The sequence below is a fragment of the Panicum virgatum genome, chromosome 1K (genome assembly GCF_016808335.1).
Source record: "Panicum virgatum strain AP13 chromosome 1K, P.virgatum_v5, whole genome shotgun sequence".
NCBI lineage: Eukaryota > Viridiplantae > Streptophyta > Magnoliopsida > Poales > Poaceae > Panicum > Panicum virgatum.
Window position 1 is genome coordinate 28,526,274 of NC_053136.1, and position 16,500 is coordinate 28,542,773.

General features: G+C 45.5%; 2 protein-coding genes across 2 annotated transcripts; one reads left to right on the plus strand and one right to left on the minus strand.

Annotated features, from left to right (window-relative positions):
- Positions 1-1,310: 1,310 nt before the first annotated feature.
- On the minus strand, positions 1,311-1,760 carry LOC120654256. The gene has a single exon (XM_039931774.1). It carries the CDS (start codon positions 1,758-1,760, stop codon positions 1,311-1,313), a length of 450 nt encoding a protein of 149 aa, XP_039787708.1.
- A 6,122-nt stretch (positions 1,761-7,882) lies between these two features.
- Positions 7,883-15,731, plus strand: LOC120701380 (probable galacturonosyltransferase 4). Its single transcript, XM_039985454.1, has 9 exons — positions 7,883-8,389; positions 8,523-8,594; positions 11,634-11,675; positions 11,758-11,851; positions 12,008-12,192; positions 13,206-13,477; positions 13,590-13,947; positions 14,032-14,607; positions 15,125-15,731. Exons 1-9 carry the CDS (start codon positions 7,898-7,900, stop codon positions 15,398-15,400), a joined length of 2,367 nt encoding a protein of 788 aa, XP_039841388.1. The 5' UTR covers positions 7,883-7,897; the 3' UTR covers positions 15,401-15,731.
- Positions 15,732-16,500: the final 769 nt, after the last annotated feature.

Consider the following 16,500-nt stretch of genomic DNA (forward strand, 5'->3'; position numbering starts at 1 on the left):
TCACCTACCATCATTGAGGGGTTTTTTCATTAGGACTTGAGCATGTGATGGAGCCTCTTCTTGCAACAAATGAGTGAGTCTAGAGATTTCTTTCTTCATTGTATTCATCTCAACATGGTTAGTAGCACAAGTTTGAATATCAATGTTATAGCACCATGCACAACCATTACTTGTTGAGGGACTAGATGAATTAGATGTTTCTCTAGTCTTAGAAGCACTTTCCCAAAGAGTATTAAATTGAACTTCAAGTGCCGTGTGATTAGTTTGCGAGCTTGTCATGCTTTCTTGAAGTTTCTCATTATCCTTTCTTAAGAAAGTGTTAGTGTCATTGACGAAAGAAAATTTTCTAATCAAATCATCCACTCTTTCTTTTTCAATAGAGAGTGACTCTTTTAACACAAGGAGAGTGCTACCCTTGACTTTGATTGAGTTCACAAACACCTTATTTTCCTCCCTTTCATTGGCGAGGTCCTTTTCAAGAGCCTTGAATTTCTCTCTCTCAAGTCTAAGCAACTCTTCTTGTGTTTCAAGAGTCTCATCCGCTTCATCTAGTTTTATTATTAATTTCATCATTTTAGTTGCGGCTCCTTTTCTATATTTCTTGACTAGTTTGGTAGCTACTACTTCATTATCTATCTCGTCGTCCGATGAGTTTGGAGATGTTACCTTGGAATTTTTAGCCATGAAGCACATGATATGATCTTCATCCTCATCGTCGGTGAGATCTTCAAATAAGCTTGTAGGATGAGGAGATGATGCTTTGAATGCCATTGTTGCAACATCCTCCTTATCGGACTAACTTTCTTCTTGTGAATCCCATTCTTGACCAAGATGAGCTTTCCCGTCTTGCTTCTTGTATCTTGATCTATCTCTTTTGGATGTGCTTTTTTTGGTGTCTTTGTTTTTCTTCTTCTCTTCCGGACAATCCGCAATGAAATGTCCAACTTTGTTACACCCAAAGCACGGCCTATTAGATCTTCTTCTTGGCTCATACTTCTTATTTTTGCCAAAATTTCTAAAATTGTTTTTCTTCAACACTCTTGTGAAGTTCTTGATAAAGAAGGCCGTTTGCTCATCATCAAGCTCATCATCATCATCACAACTAGTGTCTTCATTCTTTGAGGATTGGTTTGTCTTTTCTTTGTCTTTTGACTTAGCTTGGAGTGCCAATCCATTGTTCTTTGCCGCTTGCTCTTGAAGCTTGTCTAGATCTTGGTTAATCTTGACTCTCTTAAATTGATCATGATGAGCTTCAATTCTTCCAAGGATATTTTCAGCGGTGAAGTATTTTAATCCTATTTCGGCTCTTATCAAGCTAGATAAAGTGACATCCTAGCCATGTAAATGGTCAAGAGCTTGTCCACAATCTCACGGTCACCCCACTTGTCACCACCAAGAGATTTGATTTGATTTGTGATTTTCTTCATGCGGTTGTACATCTCTTTGGCACTTTCATCTTTCTTCACGGAGAATAGGCTCAATTCATCTTCCAAGGTCTTGATTCTTGATTCACGAACTTTTCTTGACCCTTGATGATTTACTTGGAGAGTGTCCCAAGCATCTTTGGCTGTTGGTGCATCTTCTATCTTGTCAAACTCTTCGGGGCTCACGGATGTGTGTAGGATGTTTAAAGCTTGAAAGTTTCTTTGTGGCACATATGCTTGAACCGGTGTTGGAGTTTCATCTTCATCCGAAATTTCACACCCAATTTCTACAACTTTCCAAAGATCCTTGTGGATTGCATTCATATAACTGAACATCTTAGTCTTCCATTGGTTATAGACTTATATCCGGTGCCATCAAAGAAAGGTGGCTTGCCCATGTGAATTGATGCATTGTGCTCACTAGGTAGTGAAAAAGTGTAGTCATGAGCAACTCTTCGATAATCACCTTTTCCTTTTGACCTTGATGAGCTTCCTTTGTTAAAGGAGCGTGAGGCTCTTTTCTTGGAGTCGGTGTCGGAGTCATCACTTGAATCAATGATAATACGGGAGCAAGACTTTTTCTTCTTTTGCTCCTTCTTCTCCTTCCTCCATGCCTTCCACTTCTCATAAGACATCTCATCATCGGATGTCTCTACTTCACTCTCTTCTCCACCATTCTTATTCTTTTCTTTCTTGCCTTTGTTGGACGGCCCTGCATTCTTGTCATTCTTTTTTCATCACCGGAATCGCCTTTTCCGCCTTCATCAACCGGATTCTTGGGATCCTTTTCATCACATGACATCTTGACCTCTCCGGATGGTTAAGCCCTTTGAATGAAGAGCCAAGCTCTGATACCAATTAAAGGACCTTAAGATGCCTAGAGAGGGGGTGAATAGGCAATCTGCAGCTCAAAAACATTTAAAAACTTGTCAGATGCAGACTCAGCCCAGATACTCCGGGTATAAGCCCGGAAACTCCGGGTTTTTGGTCCGGAGTATCCGGAGCTCTTTCCCAGAGACTCCGAGTATGAAATTACGAAAGAAAACTGCAAGAATCTGAATACTAAAATTAGATCGAGCTAAAGTACAAGTACCAAGGGTTCCTAGAGTTGATGTTCCACAGGTTTGGTTGCATTAGAAACTTGTATACGAGTAGATCAAGTTCAAACCCTAAAAGGAATGACTCACAAGCAAATGGCAACGAAATCAAGTAAAGCAACACAAGTGAGACAAGGATTTGTTTCCCTAAGTTCACACCCGAAGGTGCCACATCTCCGTTGAGGAAAGATTCAAGAGACGGTGCTCAAGAACCCCTATGTTCCTCTCCTAAGGGAGAGATCACCTATCAAGCCCAAGGTCACTTACTATGAATTCCTCGCCGGCGAGGAATGAAGCTTACAAACTTCTTGTGCAGCTCACAATCGAGGTCGAGCAATCACAAGCACGCCTAGCCGTCTAGGAGCACAAGGCTCCAAGAGTAACAAACTTGAATCCATGGGCTTGACCAAAACCAAGTGCTCAAGAGGTGGGAATGATGCTCACTAGCACGAATCCTTGCTCTTGCTTGCTTCTCACTCAAATATTGGAGTGAGGGAGCTCTTTCTTGGCTTAGGTTTGAGTTCAGCTTGTCAAAGTGGCAAGAGAGAGAGGCTGAAGGGGTATGGCGGGTATTTATACCCCTCAGCCCAAAACTAGTCGTTGAACCAAAGGTTACCCGGAGACTCCGGGTATATGCCCGGAAACTCCTGGAAAACCTATATTTCAGCTGGGAAACAGTCACCCGGTCACTCCGAGCAATGGGGTCCGTAGTATCCGGCCCTATACCCGGAGTATCCGGGTTAGGCAGGGAAGAACTCTGATTTTTGCTCTTTTGAGTTGTTTTGTGGCTCACACAAGTTTGTTTAGGTTCTCTTGATCACTAGTTTCAAATCGAAGCCTTTGAATCAAGTCCCTCTTGATAGTATGACATTCCTATACTCAAGTTTCAAAAAATAAAATCTAATTTCTTGAGTGCGCTTGAACTTCCGCTTTTTCATTTCCTTTTTGAGGGGTCAAATGTCGTCACTTGTTTCACCTATACAAACTCATCACCTGCACACATTCTCAATTACACAATTAAATATACATGTATTTTGTCATTATTCACCAAAACCCATTTATGGGCCTAGATCACTTCCATGTATCAGTATTAAAGAAATTATATTTTATTTATATTTGTGGGAGCACACAAAAAACAAACTGATTCTGACTTTCACAAAATATCTTTATATCATAGCTCATATTAGATTTTTTTATTTTTAACCTTTTTTTAAAGAATATTTTATGTTTAACCCGTATCGGGTTTTATTTGGACGAAATAGCCCGTTTGGTCGTGCCACCTGTACTGGTGCGACAGATGGCCTCTGTCGCACCACTGCATGTGGCGCGATAGGGTCGCCGCGCTGGCGGGCCGAGCCAGCGCTGTGCCAGAGGGACGCTGACGTGGCCCAGCCTATCGCGCCACATGCACTGGCGTGACAAGGTTGCCGCGTCATGCAGACTGGCGCGACAAGGCCAATATCCTGAGCCTGCGTTAGCCCTTTCTCCTCCACCCTCCCTTTCTTTCCCTCACTCCTCTAGACCCGAGCGCCGCCCGCGCCGCCCAGGGCATCGCCACCGGCTGCACCCCCCAGATCCCCCAAATTTGGCGTTTTGGGGATGGGGTGGTATTGCCCCTATTTTCTCTTCCTTTAACCATGCACATTAGTTGTTATTAGTTATTCTATGTGATTAGAGTTTGATTCTTGATTTGAGAAATGGTGTTGTAGTTGATGCTGTACTCATGATTAGAGCTTTAGATGATACGTAGATGGTACTCTGCTCGCGATTTGGACATGAAGTAGTGCGTGCATCGATTAATATGAATTCTAGGATTGAGTAGTAGGAATGTTAATATGGGTTTCATTCATGGATAATAGGCACCGTGATTTTCTTTGTGTAGTATCTTTCTTTGTATAAGTGATGTAGGTAAAAAGATTTGTTTTTGTTGTAGATGGACGAATTAGTTTGGTTTTTTCACGGTGGTATGGTTAAGGAAAATTGAGAGTTTGAGTTGATAGAGGATGTCGAACTGTTTGATAGTCCTCCAATGTTCAAGAATTTGGCAGATTTAATTGTGGTAAATCTCGAGCACATTATGTTTTGATAACATTGGAATCAGAGATGCATTGGAGAAAGTACAAGGATATAGTAGCTCGTGCAAATGTAAGTTGTTAGGAGGTGGTTGTTGAAATAACCCATAGAACAAGATCACAAGAACAAGTTGGGAGAGTAGATGAAATTCCATTTCGTATTGAGAATAAGACTCAAGAGTCAACCTCTGTAGAAGATGTCCTAAATCTCACTTGTGCTGTTTCTTTTGTTTTGGATTACGATATGGCCGTCGCTTCTAATCATTTCGAGCCAGATAACTTCGAGGCACAGGATGACAGGAATGGTGTAGATGATGATAAAATTTGTTTAGGTTCAGAGGACAGTGAATATGATAATAGTGATGACGACGACGATGATGAAGACATCGGGGAAGAAGAACCGGAGGGTAATGCTGTTGATGCCAAGTAGAGCAAAAAAATGATGGCGGCGATGGATCCAACACAATTGATGAGGAAAGAGGTGGACATGAGGAGTACGCGGATGGGTTAATGGGTAGGGCTGTTAATAATGATGATCAGAGTCTTTTACGTGTATGCCCTTATGAAAGTTGGTGCCAACCTCTATGCCCCTAAAAAGTTTAGTTGCACCTGTATGCCCTTGCGCTTTTTTCATGTGACCCGTGTGCCCTTTTGGATGGAATGGAAGGTTATGGTGGCAGACGGAGGTAGAGAAAGATGTATTTGCCCTTCTCTCTAACGGGCGGGCTTCTCTCTAATAGGCGGGAGAATACCCAATCCCGCGGACCCATTTGCGCCTGTGCTCGCCTGGACATCCGGGAGCCGCCGCTAGCCGAGGCGCCCGCCGCCGTGACTGGAGATCCGCGAGAGGACCGAGCACCCGCCGCGTGAGGCCGACGGGCCTAACGCACGCTGGTGCAGGCGGGCGGCCTCCCAGCGACCCAGCCCAGCGCGTGGAGGAGGCACTGCCCCTGCCCTTGCCAGAGAGCAGGCGACGGGCGAGCCGTCAAGGTCCCTCCCGAGGGACGTAGCTAGCTAGGAGGAGGGAGACCGCCGGGATGCTGCTGCAGCAAGTTGGGACCGCCGCCTCCCCCTCCCTACAACACGCTGCCGGCCACAGCCCAGATCGCTCCCTGCGCCCCTGTTCCCGCCCGTCGCGCCCCTCGATTTCGGGCCGAGGCCGCCGCCGGTGGGGCTGCCGCGCGGCGGGCAGGGGCCGCCGCGAACTAGGCCAGGGCCACAGGGGCGCGCCGGGGCAGGGGCGGCCGCTAACTGGGACTGGGGCGCGCTGGGGCAGGGTCGCGCCGGCCGCCGCGCGTTGGGGGAGCTGTGCACCGGGGCAGGGGCGGCCGCGCGACGGGGTAGGGGCAGCCGCATGCCAAGGCAGGGGCAGGGGTGGGGTCGCTGCGTGCCGGGGCCGCCACAGTCCGCCTGTCGGAGGCGGAGAAGGCAGGCGGCGCAGGGGAGCTCTCCGAGCGATAGGCGGCGGCGCAGGCCAGCTCGAGCAAAGGAGTTAGGTGCGGCGGATGGCGTCGGCAGTGCACCAGTTTGGCGCCGCGCCACGCCGCCGGCCGCCTGCGTCCGCCAGCGCGAGGCCAGCTCGCGTCCACCGAGCCCGCTCGAGCTCCCCTCCCACGGAGGCACGGTGAGCTCAGCAAGCGGCACGCCCCGAGCGCCCTCGCAAATCGCGGCCGCTAGCTCGACGTCCCGTGCCGCGAGGCACTCAAGCTGGCACGCGAGCTCGCTACAGCTTCATGCCGATTTGGAAGAGGACATGGAGTGCAGGAGCTGCAACTTGAATGGACGGGAGAGAAAGGGCAGCACAGGCCAGCTCGATCTTCCACCCGCGTCCACCAGCGCCCACCACGCCGCCGCCGGTTGCCGGCCAAGACTGGAGCAGAGACAAGTCAGGGAGAGAGAAAGAGATAGGTGAAGATGGAGATGGGGAAGAGAGGGGGTAGTATGGATATTTTTCTTGCCAAGTCCCACAGGTCAGGGCTCCTCTACCGTTAACTCTTAACAGATCATGGATGGAAGGGCACACGGGTCACAGAAAAAAAACGCGAGGGCAGACAGGTGCAACCAAACTTTTTAGGGGCATAGAGATCGGCACCAACTTTTGTAAGGGCATACACGTAAAAGACTCTGATGATCAACGATTTAGTTATACTTCCGAAGAGTTGCGCATATTGAAGCTAGCCCACGTTTAAGTCCCTGCGGTTTCAAATGTTAAGGACCTTAGCAGGATTGATAAAGCCATTTGTGACAACTATTTTTGAAAGAGAGTGTGTAATTGATAGTGACAGTTCAGAAATTCGCAAGGGCGTGAAGTTTAATTCTCTTCCAGAGTTACAATTTTTCTTGACTGATTATGCAGTGCGTCACCACCGGCCATTTAATGTGATTCAATCGGACAAGAGGGTACGCTACGATGGGCTCTGCAAGCAGGGATGCCTTTAGAGTGTTTGGGCACGTATTGTTAGGGGCACCGATCAGTGAAAGATCACCAATGTAAAACAGCCTCATACATGTGCATCCTCGAAGCCGAAGCAAGTTCATGCAAGTAATTCTTTTCCACTACTCAAGGAAACAAACTATATACATTCGTAAAACTATAATGTGTACATTCGTAAAACTATGGAATAAAATTGAATCAATCTCATATTATACTTTTCACTACTCAATCCTACAAATTATATTAATCGAGTCATGCAAGTAATTTCTCACGTCAAAATCACGAGCAGAGTACCATCTGCGTATCACCTAAACCTCCAATCATGGTTATACTAACAACAACCCCACTATTTCTCACATCAAAAACCAAACCCTAAACACCACAATCTACTAATAACTACAAATGTGCATGGTTAGAGGAAGAGAAAATGGGAGCAATACATTCGGGAAAGGGTGGAGAACGTTTCCCGCCACTTTCCCCCCTCAAAACACCGGATTTGGGAGGATCTGGGGGCGGAGGCGGCGACTGGGTGGAGCTTGGGTCGGGGAGGAGGTAAACAGTGGGAGGGTGGGGGAGAAAGGGCTGGTGCGGACCCAGGACATTGGCCTTGTCACGCTAGTGCATGTGCGCGACAGGCTGAGCCACGTCAGCATCCCTCTCTGACGCAGCGCTGGCTCAGTGCGCCAGCGTGGCGATCCTGTCGCGCCGCGCGACAGAGCCTATATGTCGCACCAGTACAGGTGGCGCAACCAAACAGGCTATTTCGTGTAAATAAAACCGGTTAAACATAAAATATTATTTAAAAAGGGGTTAAAATAAAAAAATTCCATATTATCACACCCGAACGAGGGTTTACATGAAAAATCCCCAATGGCTCATCACGTCCTCCTCCTCCTCCTCCTCCTCCTCTCCCTCGCCGCGGCGGCCGCGGTCGCCGCCGCCGACGCCGACGCCGACGCCGACGCCGAGGACCCCCTAATCCGTCAGGCGGTGCCCGGCGGCGACGACAACGACCGGGATCTGAACGCGGAGTCCCACTTCCTGAGCTTCGTGCAGCGGTTCGGCAAGTCCTACAAGGACGCCGACGAGCACGCGTACCGACTGTCCGTGTTCAAGTCCAACCTGCGCCGCGCGCGCCGCCACCAGCTGCTGGACCCGTCGGCGGAGCACGGCATCACCAAGTTCTCCGACCTGACGCCGGCCGAGTTCCGCCGGACCTACCTCGGCCTCCGCAAGTCCCGGCGCGCGCTCCTCAGGGAGCTCGGGGGCTCGGCGCACGAGGCGCCCGTGCTCCCCACCGACGGCCTCCCCGAGGACTTCGACTGGAGGGACCACGGCGCCGTCGGCCCCGTCAAGAACCAGGTCGGTTTCCCCGGAATCCGTTGGCCATGGATCCGCCGATCGGAGCCGTTCTTTTGATGGTTCCTTGATTGATTTGATCTAGTATATACTTAATGTCGAAGAGATTTGTGAATTTTTTTTTTGTGATGTCTAGGGTGCGCACTATCTCGCTACCGGCAAGCTGGAGGTGCTCTCCGAGCAGCAGTTTGTCGACTGCGACCATGAGGTGAGAATACTTCTTCCCTTGCGTAATTTCCTACTATTTTGTCTCGTTTTATGTGATTGGTTCATTGGTTGATGGGTGCTGCAAGGAAGGTTGGATTCTTGCGGCCTTTTGCCAATGTTTTGGCAGCTGGTGTGATGTTCTTTTCCCATTTTTATACCTATCTGAATGGGTAGCAGCGCACATATCTTGAGCGGGGAAAAGGGTGGACTTGGAAGGACAACCTAGAGCCAAAATTTGATGATAAAATATAAACGTGAAATTAGAAGATAAAGGAGTGGTGAGATTGAGATGTGACTCCTTCAGAATTGAACTGAAATTGTATTGAGTGTTATCAAAGATAAGTCTAGACAGCTGAAGTTATTGGCTTAGTTGAGTTGATGGATAAGAAGATAAGAAATGTTAGATAGAGTGTATGTATATGCTGATGGCATAGTCAGGTAGGCTTGACCTTGGAGCGCATAGGGTTTTGTTTTGTCTATCCGTTCTTAAGTCTCTACAGAGTACAGACCAGCACAGCTTGTCTAGAATGACTGCTCAGACACTTTTTTTATGATCGAACTGCTACTTGGATACTAAGCTCTGTGGTCATTCCCAGGGTAACAGAGGGTAACAGAGCTGCAAAAAGACCTTTATACCCTTGGATGCCAAAAAAATTGTTTAGCTCTCTCCTCTCAATGACGAGCGGGCCTCACTGTCATCTTCTTCTTCCTCCCACACCGTCTGCAAGTTGAGTACTCCTACAAGTTCCCCGAAGACGTGCTGGGGTGTGGACGAAGCCCGGCCGGCCTCGCCGCGGCCGCCCTGGCCATGCGGCGGCCCCGCCCCAGCCATCCTCGGCGCGGCCGCTAGGGCCGCCCTCGGCGCGACAGTGCAGCCGCACCGCCTCGGCCGTCCTCGCCGCGCAGCACCCTGGCCTGGTCGTCCTCACCATGCGGCGCCCCGCCCCGGCCGTCCTCGCCGCGGCGCCCTGGCCGCGCGGCCATCCTCGCCGTGGCCGTCCCGGCCCTCACCGCGCCGCGGCCCCGCCCCGGCTGTCCTCGCCGTGGTCGCCCCGGCCCTCGCCACACAGCAGCTCGCCTCGGCCGCCCTGGCCGACGCCTCCTGCTCTCTTCTCGTTCTCTTTCTCATGCTCCTCCTCCCATGGCTGCTCCACCCTTAAATCCCCCAACTCAGCGCCTAATCCTTGAGGGGAAATAGCAAAACGGAACGAGGAGAGCGAGAGGAGCACAGAGAGGTGTATCTTCGAGGTGGATTGGCCCTTTCCCCTCCCTTCCTGTTGCCCTAGGGTTTGGGGAAAACCAAGGTGAGTCCGATTTTACCCTTCTCTACGCTGATTAGTTGTCTATTATGGAGTTTGGGTTGGAGATTTAGTGGATTAGTGGCAAGGATTGACGTTTTAGAGCTTTGCTAGGATTTCAGATTTTGGTAGGTGCTGAGCTGTATAGTGAGAATAAGTGAGGAAATTATGATGTACCTGAGAATATTTGAGGAATATAGTCGGTGAGGGTCAAAGGTGTAAATGTTGTAGAGGGTAGTTGAACAGCCCCCTATAAATAACCGAGAAACTATCATTAACGGGACATTGAATACAGAATAATTGCACACTTGTGTTCTGAAGAGGCTCTCGTGGTGTTATATTTCATTGGGCGCTACTTCTGAGGTTGTTGTGGTATCTTCCCATTCCAAAGGGTACTGTCCACCAACACCGCACACTCCATACATATTTCTCTTTTTTTTATATCTTTTCTGGACCACAAGGATACCAATTTGAATACTAATGGTATGTATTTGCATAGATAGATGCAATATAATTACAATGTTTGTCAAAATTATGAGACACTACTCTGTTCTGCTGGCCAACCAGCCAGCAGTGCTTCTCTCACACCGAATCAGTACCAGCCACCAGCCAGTCAGCAGTACTTTTTTCTCACAACAAATCAGCACCAGCCACTAGCCACAGCCAGCCGAACAACCACTAGCCACCAAAACTCGAGCTCAACCCCCTCTCATCTTATCAAATCCTTACTTTTGAATGTTGAGTCATTATCCCTTCACAATAAAAATTCATGCTATCTATGGAAGTTCGATTTCAAATTTGTAGAGCTAGGATAGTTCTTTATAAATTTTACCTATTTCGATAAATAGACTGTCATTGAGATTCTAGATTCTAGCTGACCGAAATTCTAAGGCCTCGTTTGGTTTTTAAGTTGCTGTCACATCGAATATTCGGTTGTTAATTCGAATGTTCAAATGCCAACTTAATATAAAACTAATTGCATAAGTTGCAATTAGGACTCTAGATGAATCTATTAAGTATAATTAATACACGATTAGCGGACGATTACTGTAGCAATTAATGGTCAAATTATGGACTAATTAGGCTTAATAGATTCGTCTCGTGATTAAGTCGCGGCTTATAAAATTAGTTTTATAATCAGTCTATATTTAGTACTCCTAATTGGTGTATAAACATGTGATGTAACGGGACTTATGACTTAAACTAAAAAAAATCAAACGAGTTCTGAAGCGTCATGATCAGGGTGCAGTGCAAAACTTAGTTTGGGGACCGAAATGCAAAACTCGCCACTGCTAGACATGCCCATGGAGGAATGTTTGCAGTGAGGGGAAGCAAAAACGCAGACAAAACACATTGAAGAAAACCAAAACTCGAAGATGGTGAGGACGAGGAGGTCGGTGCTCCTGCTCCTCCTCGCCCTCGCCCTCACGATGCTCTCCCCCCTTGCGTTCTACACCAGCCGCCTCCCGACGGCGTTCAACCCCATCCGTAAGCGCGTGCTCCCCCGGCGTGATCTGTTTTGAGATTTGAGGCCGTCTTTTGTTGGCATTGGCGCTCTTACAGATTTGCTGCCTTGTTTTTTTTTCTTTCCAGAAATGCGGGATTTCCCCGGAGAAATCACGAATCAGATGAGTGGGGTTTTCGGGTTTTTTTCTTTTTGTTTTGGTTGGTGGATTTGGGATTCTATATGGATTTTGGTTGGGGTTTTGACAGGTTTCTTTTTGGGTTGAATGGTGTGCTAGGGCCGTGGCGTCAAGGCAAACAAGCTGAATGCGCTTCCTCTGGTAAATTTTCACTCCCTTTTTTGGGTATTTTTCTTGACCAGGGTGACGAGTTATTATAGATTTCCCTTTGCTTTGTATGCAGGAAACTGTGAGCTCTTTGAAAGAACCTGTCGGCATTGTCTTCTCGGATGAACTGGGCGGGTTGTCGAAAGAATCGACTGAATCTGAGGGGCAAGGTGCGGGTAACTCTTCTGTTTGTTTCATTGCATCTTGTGTTTGTAGGTTCCCGGATTTGCAGAGTCTTTCGTAGAGATTTGCGTTGTTGTTGCTGTTGTTGTTGTTGACTTTTTGTGTTCTGACTTCTGAGATCGTTGCACACAAACTGTCTTTAGAATTGCCATCGAGAAAGGCAGGGGAGCACAAGAGCTGCGTGCTCTCTGAAGTCACGGCGGCTGCTGATGGCATCGAAGTGCTCGAGCAAGTGCCGAGGCGGGAGGCACAGGATGGTGGCTTGGTGAGTACCGACTCAGAAGAGCAAGAGAAAACCACCGGATCACAGCAGCAATCATCTTCAGAGGTTGGTAGTTTTTAAGCTTTCTGTGCATCCTATCAAATTTTAGTTGAGTTGTCACCTGAGGATTAGTTTTCTGAGTTTTGGGACCATGGTTTGTCATTTAGCTTCAGGTTGCAAGCTGGAATTCGAAGATTGCATTATTAGAATTAATCAGTTAAGATCAAGCTTTGAAATCGGTTGGTAGGCGAAGCCTTTCTGTACTTATTACACCTAACCCCTTGATGGCCAGTACCTTCCTGGTTGGGATAAGAAGTTAAGAACATTCTGGCCTCTGGAGGGTTGTGATATCTTCCATTTTCTTGGGATAACAGGTCAAATCGTAGTGTCAACTGCCAATCTATGAAATGAGGAATACCATGAATAAACTTAACCGATAAAATTCAGATGTAAAGTATTAATTGGCTCACTTGCTTCATCAATTTAATGTCTGCAAAATGCTGCCATGGAGAACCTTAGGGTGAATACATAGCCCTTAGTTGATCTGTGGGTCTTAATGAAGCAAGTTTACATTAATCATTTTACAATGTCAATTACTGCTAGCAGTTGGAGTCAGTTGTCAGTTATAGGTATTGATCGTGTTCGTCAACAGCTATGGCACGTCTTTGGCTCAGTATGTTGTTCATTTCCTTCAGGATACTGATAAGCACATATATGAAAGTTCTGGATTCTTACTGATTTGGTTTCAGGGCCTGTTTTGTTTCATGCTTACATTTCCTGCCAAGTTTTGCCTTGACCTCCAATATCCTTTCCTTCCAATTTGTTAAATCAACTCTTAATATGGGATTTCATTATAGAACGTCATCTTAATGTAATAGATGCAATTTCTGACCAAATGGGGTTCAATACATTTATGTCGTGAAATATTCATCCATGCGCGGAAATCACATACTCCTAATGTTTTTCCCGAACTTGATTCTTCTATTTTACAGAATTTAATTTAATTGTTCTTCATGGATCTTGTGTGTTGCAGTTATGTTTGTTACATGGTTTCATCTTTATCACATGAACTCTTACAGGAAATTTTACTGGAGACTATGCCTAAACAGACATCTGACAAGTTTGTTGCGGAGAACTCCCTAACAGCTAGAACAGATGGTAAAACTAAAAGCTTTGTTTTGCCTGATACGCGGATCCGGAATATCAAGGATCAGTTAATCAAGGCAAAAGTCTACCTTGGCCTTGGATCCATTAGAGCAAATTCCCAGTACCTAAAAGACTTAAGGCAGAGGATACGAGAAGTCCAAAAGGTGCTTGGTGATGCATCTAAGGACACTGATCTACCAAAGAAGTAAGTTTCTCATCAGTTCAGTCCATTTGCTTCAAATTATAGCTTCAGTTTCATACCGTGCATAGAATCAGTGCATGCAATAATTATGGGACTTTTTCATATACTTGTTCAGTGCAAATGAGAAGGTTAAAGCACTGGAGCAGATGCTGATTAAGGGCAGACAGATGCAGGATGATTGTTCTATTGTTGTCAAAAAGCTTCGAGCTATGCTTCACTCAGCAGAGGAGCAGCTGCATGCACACAAGAAGCAGACTGTTTTTCTGACACAACTTGCAGCTAAAACCCTTCCTAAAGGTCTTCACTGCCTCCCCCTGAGGCTAGCTAACGAATACTTTTCATTGGATCCTGATCGGCAGCAGTTCCCAAACCAACATAAACTCACTAACCCAAAACTGTATCATTATGCCTTGTTCTCGGATAATATACTAGCAACAGCAGTTGTTGTAAATTCAACAGTGTTAAATGCCAAGGTATGTATGTTGAATACTTCAATATATGAGTTTAAAATTTGAAAGATAGCTTGCATCATTCTTAATGGAATTATTTGGTTGCAGCATCCTTCTGATCATGTCTTCCACATAGTAACTGACAGACTGAATTATGCTCCAATGAGAATGTGGTTCCTTTCTAATCCTCCTGGAAAGGCAACAATTGAAGTACAGAACATTGGGGAGTTTACATGGCTAAATGACAGCTACAGTCCAGTGCTCAAACAACTTGGGTCTCAGTCCATGATTGATTACTACTTTGGAACAAATCGTGCAAACCCAGATTCAAATTTGAAATACCGAAATCCAAAATATTTGTCAATCCTTAATCATTTGCGATTTTACTTACCTGAGATTTATCCAAAGCTTGACAAGATGGTCTTTCTTGATGATGATATAGTAGTAAAGAAGGATCTGACTGGCCTCTGGTCAATCAATATGAAGGGGAAGGTAAATGGTGCTGTCGAGACTTGTGGAGAGAGCTTCCATCGCTTCGATCGTTACCTGAATTTCTCAAATCATGTTATTGCCAAGAATTTTGACCCCCATGCTTGTGGTTGGGCTTTTGGAATGAATGTGTTTGATCTGGCTGAATGGAAGAGGCAGAACATAACCCAAATCTATCACTCATGGCAGAAGCTTGTAAGATGCTCACAACCTTCGTTTCACACTGGTTTATTTATCAAAGTTTATTTTTGATGTTTTAAACATATGTATGAAAATTAAATCTACTTCTGTTGCATGTGTGTAGTAGGGTTTTGTCTGTACTGAAGCTCAGTAGCGAGTAGGACTTTGAAGCTATACCTAGAAAGGATGTACTGGAAACGCCAACAACACTTTGAACTAAATCATCTGCAAAGTATTATTTATACTGTGGCCCTAGGAAAGAAATTTATTAAACATTGTGTATTTTTATTTAACTTCCATATTCAGTTTTCAGCTTACATTATGCAAAATTATAATTAACAAAACATCTTAGCTTGCATATTCTGTAGAAAAATACATATGCACAAACATAGAAAATTTGTTTCACAACTTTTAATAATTCAAGTGCCTTTGAATTCAGTCTGTTTTGTTCACTTTGTCATGTGTACCGACTATGATTGGTACTGAATAATTTAACCTGATCAAATACATGTTACATCATATTTAACTGCAGAATCAAGACAGATCGCTTTGGAAACTTGGCACTCTCCCTCCAGGTTTGATCACATTCTGGAACAAGACATTCCCCCTCAGCCGGTCGTGGCATGTTCTTGGTCTAGGTTACAACCCCCATGTAAACAGCAGAGACATTGAACGTGCCGCAGTCATACATTACAATGGCAACATGAAGCCCTGGCTAGAGATTGGCCTGCCCAAGTTCCAAAGCTACTGGTCAAAGTATCTAGATTATGACCAACCTTTCCTGCAGGAATGCAACATCAATCCATAAAGGAAGATTGCACTTTCAATCCCATCTGACATAACCAATAGCTTGTTTTTTTTTGTGCTGATATGCTCTGTAGTCTAGTTAGCCTAATATTCATTGAATTCGCGTTTTAGATTCTGGTTGCTAATCAAATTGCTTCTTGTTAACCCCTCTGCATAATTGCAGATATAGTTGTAATGCTTGAAAGTACATGATTTAGAGCAAGAAACAAAAATGTAGTGGAACACCCTCGCCATTCTGTACTGAATAGTTCACTGCAGCTTTGGTCACCAGAAAGTTGAACTCAGTTCAAATGACAAATTGTATTCAACTGGATATCATATTGCACTCATCAGGTTGCCCCTCCTGTGGTCTGTTTTTGGTGGAAATGGAATGCTAGCTAAACATCAATGTTATACTGTCATTGTCCCATTGATCGTTACATCAACATTGTTCTCCAAAAGATCTTTTACTGGACATCATGACATGTTTCCATTAGATTAGCACCCAATATGCTGCATGCTTTACGCTTTTGTGCAGTGGTCAACCATCGTTGCTTATAGTTCAGACATGCCATTTTCTTCACGGCACAACAGTTTGTCTGCTCATATCACGAACAATTTACTGCAAAGTGTGGCCAACCAATTTTCCAATCTCTCGTGCCATCATAGCAGGCGATGAAACCTATACTACCCAGCTTTATGCAAAAAACGCATGCCATGGCAATATATTTTTGAAAAAGTTGGGAATGGAAATATAACAGGTAATTGAGATGGATGCTTCTGGTAATTAATTATTTAGCTGTCATCAAACAGAAAGCGCTAAAATTTAGTCATAAAATAGTTAGGAATCTTATCATGGTTCAGGACGTGACAAGGATTTTATGAGCAATAATTACTGAAAAAACCATCAAGAATTCAATCCACCCTTCGCTATTGTGCTCATAGCTTGTTGACTTCTTTCTATATAGGGATGTAGTAGTAACTTTTATGCTCTGCCGCTTGCCACCCTTTTATATCTACTTTCTTCTCGTTTTGTATAAATTAGTTAACTTTTATATGTGATGTATGACCGATTTCAATTTTGTCCCTAAGTGCTCAAAACTTGCTATAGGTAAAGGTCCT

Excerpts from the sequence above, each read along its gene's own strand:
- LOC120654256 (XM_039931774.1), bottom strand. The coding sequence starts at position 1,760 with ATGTTCAGTTATATGAATGCAATCCACAAGGATCTTTGGAAAGTTGTA.
- LOC120701380 (XM_039985454.1), top strand. The coding sequence starts at position 7,898 with ATGGCTCATCACGTCCTCCTCCTCCTCCTCCTCCTCCTCTCCCTCGCC. Across the intron at positions 8,595-11,633 it reads TTGTCGACTGCGACCATGAG|GGCCGTGGCGTCAAGGCAAA; the intron begins GTGAGAATACTT and ends ATGGTGTGCTAG. Across the intron at positions 13,948-14,031 it reads CAACAGTGTTAAATGCCAAG|CATCCTTCTGATCATGTCTT; the intron begins GTATGTATGTTG and ends ATTTGGTTGCAG.